The sequence below is a fragment of the Pyrus communis genome, chromosome 1 (assembly GCF_963583255.1).
Source record: "Pyrus communis chromosome 1, drPyrComm1.1, whole genome shotgun sequence".
NCBI lineage: Eukaryota > Viridiplantae > Streptophyta > Magnoliopsida > Rosales > Rosaceae > Pyrus > Pyrus communis.
This window is the reverse complement of record NC_084803.1, coordinates 38,722,518-38,729,494: the sequence shown is the minus strand read 5'-3', so window position 1 is coordinate 38,729,494 and position 6,977 is coordinate 38,722,518. Positions and strand designations below refer to the sequence as shown.

General features: G+C 41.4%; 1 protein-coding gene across 1 annotated transcript; it reads right to left on the bottom strand.

The window, feature by feature from the left end:
- Positions 1–1,658: 1,658 nt before the first annotated feature.
- LOC137740018 (large ribosomal subunit protein mL102 (rPPR5)-like) lies at positions 1,659–4,411 on the bottom strand. The gene has a single exon (XM_068479807.1). The coding sequence runs from the start codon at positions 4,338–4,340 to the stop codon at positions 2,049–2,051; it is 2,292 nt and encodes a 763-aa protein (XP_068335908.1). The 5' UTR covers positions 4,341–4,411; the 3' UTR covers positions 1,659–2,048.
- Positions 4,412–6,977: the final 2,566 nt, after the last annotated feature.

Genomic DNA, 6,977 nt, shown 5'->3' with positions numbered 1-6,977 from the left:
AATATTAACAGGTTGATTTCGGGTTGGATCATATTATCTGTTTACTTTAACGGGTATTACACGACACGACCCGTTAAGTTATCGGATATAACATGAAAACGATATGAACACGAGAAACACGACACGAATGCTAGGTCTAAAAAATACCACCCATTTGGCGGTATTTCTATTCCGCCTGACTGAAGGAATTGACTCCGGTCAAATCCGGTCAAACTCTGGGTATTGTTTCGTTTCCGTGTCGCGCAAATACAAAAGCGGAAACCCATTCCTGGCGGGAATTTTGTGATCAAAACTTCCCTGAAAGAGAAGGGGAGCCAAGAAGACAAAAACAAAAGAGGAAACCTAGAAGAGAGAGAGGAATGTTATCCACAAGATTGTACTAATCTAAACCTGATTTAATTGGAAAACATACGCATTATAGGCAATAAAAACTAAAAAAGATTAGGCGAAATTAGCTTCTTTGCAAGCTATATATATGAACTTAGAGAATCAAAAACACTATATTGATCAAACTTTGTTTTTCAAGTGCTCCAACAGGTTGGCTTGTCAACTGTTTACAAGTCAAGTAAATATGGTCGAAGAAATTGAGTCATCTCCTAGATACAAGCTTCCCATGTCCAATGAGTTCGTCACTACTCCTAATTCCGAAAAGAAAAGAAATCTCTTCAGCGGTATGATGAAGAAGATGATGAAGAATGTCAGGCTACCGTCCATATTTCCTCTCAGTTTTAAGATAGAACCTCAACTTTCTTTGAAGAAGACAAAGAAAGTGAGCTTCCGACAATCTTCAAGCCCTCGTCCAACCATTCCTCCGAAAAACCATGCAAGAATTGACGATGATGTTGTTCAAGTTTCAAACAAATTGTTCGATCAAGATGACAATCTCGCTGCTGAATCTTTTGCTTTCGACAGTGACAAGGTCGTTGTTCAAAGTCCCTGCAAGCTGGACGTAGATACGGGTGAAGATTTTGTGTTTCCTATACTACCTAACAATCCCCCCAATATTAGTGTTGAGGAAACAAGTAACCTTCCCACGTCCAATCCAACGGACGACCCTTTTCAAAAAGAGTACTCTTCAGGAGGTGATCATCACCACTCCGCTGATAGTCGTTCTTTTACACAAAAAATACCGTGGGATGGGGATTTCGAACTAGAGACCTCGGACGCAGAAGTGGATGCGCTTAGTCAGCTGAGTAATAAGCTCCTTGCCGCTAACGATCGGTTTTTTGGTTGTGATGAAAAAGAGAGAAACCCTTTTGGGATGCCGTTTATTAAAGTCGATGAGTTTCCGACATCAATCAAACCCCCAACGACACACCCTCCGGGAAACAAAGAAGAATCTTGTTCGACGACAAGGATCATCAAGATGAAGAAGAAGAAGAAATTACTGGATAAACGCGATTGCTTTTTAATCTCTTATTACTTGTTAGGCACCATTCCCATTGTGGTTTAACTTTGGATTCTGTATTGTTATGTTTTGTATGGCCTTCGATTACTCAACACGTACCGTTTCAAACTTTGATTGGATAAACATATCGTCCTTCACTCGCACTTAATAATCTCAGTTCGTTTTATACATAAACATCGATTGAAATGTAAAATATATGCGACGAGATGAAACACGTAAACAATAAAGGATTGCGGAACATAATTATTTAAGGTCTTTAGAATTGTTCGTTCTTTGCCCTCCAGAAAAAGCAAAGGGGTAATAACTACCCAATACAATGTCACAGCAATTTGAGAGTTTAGTAACAACAGCATAACTATGAACAGGACCTGCTTTATTTGAATTCGGTAACAAAACTTTCAACTTGCAAGGCACAACAACATTGTTGCAACCAACAAAGTAACAATGAAACCGGCGAATAAAAAGGAAAATCTCACCTAACCAAAAACTAATGCGGCTTAGTACAACTCCGACCAAGCACTGTCCCTCCTGTTGTTTCTGAATGCCCAGCACCCATCACAAGCGCCAATATGGAATTTAACAAGTTCAATGGGCATCTCCTTCTAGTTCCTTCAAGGCTTGCTTATGGAGATATGCCAAATCAGGAAGCAACAACAGCTTCATTCTTTCCTTTTTTGCTCTGACCACTTTTCTCCCCTCCCTTTATCATTCTGGAGAGAATATCTGCTTGTTTCGTGTTACCCTCTTGATTTAGGCTCTTAATCAAATCTTTGGTGCTACTCCAATCGGAGGCCTCTCCTTTCTCCATTATTTTACACAATATTGAGTATGCATTAAGAGTCTTCCCTGCTTCCAAGAGAGCATCCAACACCTTATCATAGCTTGAGAAATCTACACTGCAATCCCTCTCGAGGCAAAAATCCAACAGCTTGAGGGCGGCAATTGTTTTCCCTTTCACAGCAAGAACAGATAAAAGGCTATCGAACTGAGGTGTACATCCACTTTGCATAAGCAGATCGATTCGTCCCAGTGCTTCCTCAACATGACCTCTCATAAAGAGGGCTTCCAAAATCTTGGCAACCAAATCCATGTTCTCCTTCACCCCCTTCTCTACCATACTCTTCATTACTCGGCTTGCAGTTTGAACCCTCCCATCTTCAAATAGACTCTCTATCACTGACCTGAACAGTGGTGACTCTGGAATATGCCCGCTTTCAAGCATACTGTCCAAAGCTGTTTTGGCATCAGCCGGTTCACCTTTACTCAAGTAGCTGTTAATGAGTAACCTGTAAGAATCTGCTTCTCCAGGGACCCCTCTCCTACCCATGATCCTTAAAATCTCAAAAGCAGCATCAGACTTTCCTTCTTTCGCATGCCCACACACCAAATTATTGAAGGCAACTGAATCCTGAACACCCTTTTTCATCAACTGCCGGAAAAAGACTTCAGCTTTCTCAGTCTGCCCATGGTTGCACAGATGCTCAATCATTGGGTTATAAGCACTAGCCTCCAACTCGATAGAACTCTGGGGCCTCAAAATAATTTCTTTCTCAATAAGCTTATCAAGCAGCTTGATTGCTCGATCATAAACTCCAGCCTTGCAAAAGTTCTCAATCAGGATACCATAATGACCAGGCTCTGTGGGAATGCTTAGCCGAATCATTGCCTTGAGGACATCAGCAGCTGCATCCAAATCCCCAGATTTGCACATCAAAGATAGCAATTTCTCAAAGATTGCATTATCCTTGGGAGCAATATACCTCTGAACCATCTCCTTCAACAGGTTCACAGCTTCATCCTTTTTCTCAGCCTCACAAAGCCCCGGCAACAGAGTTGAAAACGTGACAGCATTCGGCTTAATACCAAAAGACTTCATCTCTTGAAACAACCTCAAAGCATCATCAACTCTCCCAACATCAACATACCCTTTAATCATGGTAGTATAGCATATCACATTAGGTTCTATATTTCTCCCCTTCAACTCCACAAACAACTGCTCTGCCTCATCCATCATCTTAAACCGATTGTACCCATGAATCATAGTGTTATAAGTAACCAGATCGGGGGAAATTCCTCTACTCTTCATATCCTCATAAAACCGCTTGGCGGTCTCTAACCTCTTGCTCATGAAGAAACCCCAAATCATAACATTATAAGTATGCCTATCGGGCTCTATTCCCTCACTCAACATTGCATTAAAATACCTCTTGGCCATCATATACCGGCCGCGGCGCATAATGGCCTTAAAGAGAGCCTCATAGGACTTGAGACTTCTCTGCACACCCAATTCCTTCATACTATCAAACAACTTAACAGACTCCTGAATAATGCCAGCCTTACCGTAGCCCGCCTTGCCGTAGCCATCAATGAGTGCAAGGAAGAGGTCCTCGTCGAGCTGCACGCCCTTTTTCGGCATGTCCAGAAGGATGCACCGGGCATGGTTGAGCTTCAAATTCCGGCCCAGAATCTCAATAATCTTCAAATGGGTCTCGCGGTCGTGTTTGAATAATCCGGACCGCTCGACCCACCTGAAGAATTGGAGGGCGTGCTCCCAGTTCCGAGCGCCGTGCAAGACATTCCACACAAGGTTGTGGTCGAATTCGGGTACCAAGTTCCGGATCGAGTTCTGCAACCGGGTCGTCCAGGCCCGATTCGCCATCATTCTGCAGATTATGTCCTCTGTCTTCTCTGGGTTTCGATGACGGTACTGCTTAGGTTTTGGGACGTGGGTCTGGGCTGGGGCTGCGGCTTCGGCGGCGGCTACAGCTTCGGTTGCCGCTGGGGCTTCGGTGGCGGAATCGGTTGCCGCTGTGGCTCCGGTGGGGGATTCGGTTGAGCTGAAGAGGCGGAGGAGCGTGAGGGACTGAGGATTGTGGGGTCGAGGTCGCCATCGGTAGGGTTTTGAGAGAGAAATGTGCGCCATTGATGGCATGGCAGAGGGTGAGCGTATGTGAAATGAGGGACGGGGGATTTGGGAGAGAGTGAGAGGAGATCAGAGAGTGAAGGAACACCGTCGTTCTGGCTTGTTAGGGTTTAGGCAGCATTCAAACAAATGTGGGCTTTCACAACTGGGCCACACAAACATTTGAATGCTCTTAAGTCCAGTTAATCATGGGTTTCTTTTTTATATTTTAATAAAGTTCTAATTTCCCTCCTTCAATCCATTAGAAAAAAGGAAAATAAAAACGAACTATGTAGCGTGAATTTGTAACTAAACATAACATTAAAGTTTGGTTATATGGAGGTAGATAAATTTCAGCTTGAGCGTCATATGGTCAGGCATGTAAGCAACTCATTAAGAAGTTGTCACGTTGAGACGAGTAAGATCGGTTGCATGGGCTTATGAGAGACAGTGAGACTAAAAAAGCAACCGACTTCCCCATCTCATATGCCAATCTAATTTATAATGTTTTGAAAGTGAAATTAAATGTAGACTCCACCAATACGTTTATTAAGTTAAAGAATATGTTTAAAGTCTCGAATTATATGAGAATTGGTCGATTCAATCAATACACTGTATAAGATATTCCCAAAAATTTGCTTGTAATTCTTTTTTAAGATGCATTTAGAGCCAACAAACCTAAAAAGTATTGTGAAGGAACTGTGTTTTAGTATATAAAAATCGTTCATGAATCTGTAAAACTAAAACATTAATATCAGAAGTATGGGTGGATCCACATATGATTTAGACGAAATTCTGTCAAAATTTGGATGCTTTATGCTGAGATATTAGAATCTTGGATTAGCCCCTAATAAGGAAGGAGTTCCAACATAATAAAATTCCACCGGTGAAAGTATGTGAAGGAGTTTGTATTTGGAATTTTGTACCTAAATTACATGTGGAATAGACGTGGAGTTCGTTTGGAAGTATTTTTAAAATGACTGAAAGTGCTTTTATTGAAATTGATTTTGGATTCTAAAAGCACATTAAGGGTTTTTTTTTTTTTTTTTTTTTTTTTATATATATATTTAAGAAACACCAGATATGTGCTTTTTTTTCAAGAAGTACTTAAAGTGCTATTCCACAATCCACTTAGATTTTTACCGAGGATTAGTTTCAAAAACATTTCAACGAAAGTGCTTTCAGTCATTTTTAAAACACTTACAATTGAGCCATTGGTTTCCATTAAACAAGCTACCAAGCATACTTTGCTAAGACAAAATGTTAGAAATAGAAACTCACCGTGACCGACAAATCGTTAAAACTAAAATTAATTAGCATTTTACACAAACACGTGGAAATATTTCAAACATTTGGCTTCCCGTTTTGTCAGCTTCCATTTCCTACTAGGTTTCGGACAGCTCCCTTATATATATAGTCATAGTATTAGTTGCTCATTAGTTGGAATTGTTACTATTTGCTAAACACCCTAAATACTCATTTGTAATGGCAGCAGCCCTCGTTTCATATTCCCACCACAACTCTTTCTTCCCTACAAATAACTCAAAGATTAATATTCGGAGGGATTGGTTTCCTGCCCTAGTTAACACTCCAAGTCATGATACAAAAGAGGAAAATGTAAGTGCCAAGAAACAAAGTCCCACCACAACAAAATCACTTAAGACTGTTGCTGGATAAACCAGCGTTCAGATGGACCAAACTTAACACCGATAGATCGGTGCGAGAAATCTCCGGTTACGGTGGCCTATTCAGGGATCACATAGGCCTTCCTATCTACGGCTTCATATGAAATGCTCCCAATAACAATGTCTTTATAGTAGAGCTATGTGCAATATGTAAAGGTCTTGATGTGGGATTACGCCTTGGGATTCCAACGATATTGGTAGAGTTCGACTCGCTGAGTGTCGTCAAGACGGTTAACCAGGAACAAGCTTACGGTCTCGAGGCAACCAACTGTTTGAGGCTTGTATGGGATCTTATGGGGAAGTTTGAGAGATGTCATGTCACACATGCATGGTGCGAAACGAATAGGGCAGTCGATGAGCTTGCGAAAATGGCGGTGTCTGAGAGTGAAGAGCTGAGTGTTCGAGGTGGTGATCTAGTCGTTTGGACACCAGGTTTCCCAGACAGCCTTCATGACATTATCAGTGAAGATGGCCTAGGCAAAATATATGTTAGAGGTTCACATTGAGACTCAGTCAGCCACAATATTCTGGTTTCCGCAACTACCAAGCTGTCGAAGCGATGGAGAGATAGTGGAAGGTTGAGGGCCCACTAGTTCCGCCGCTAGTAGCCACTGCCAAAAGAAAAAGGGAATCTGACCAAACGTCAGCGCCGAAAGGTTTGCAAGTGTTGCTACTCACTAGTGTAGTGTCATAATTTGAATGTTACTCTTCGCAGTCTCTCATGAATGAATAGGCTAAAATTGTATTTGTTTTATATTAAGATTCTACAGATGAACTACTTGTTGGAAACTTTGGTATCCAGTAATTTACATGTATAGGCATTCCCTTCATTTCATCTTCAAAGATGGAAAGTATCTTAGGGCTTCATTCTAACACAATCACATCACTACTCCTGAGTCTTGAACACATTTTAAACAACTGGTGCAGGGTATTGAGCATGAGTTTGAAGAAACAGCAGAATTACATGAACTATGTGCTCAAT

What these genes read in the sequence shown, in the direction of transcription:
- LOC137740018 (XM_068479807.1), bottom strand. Translation starts at nt 4,340, where the DNA reads ATGCCATCAATGGCGCACATTTCTCTCTCAAAACCCTACCGATGGCGA.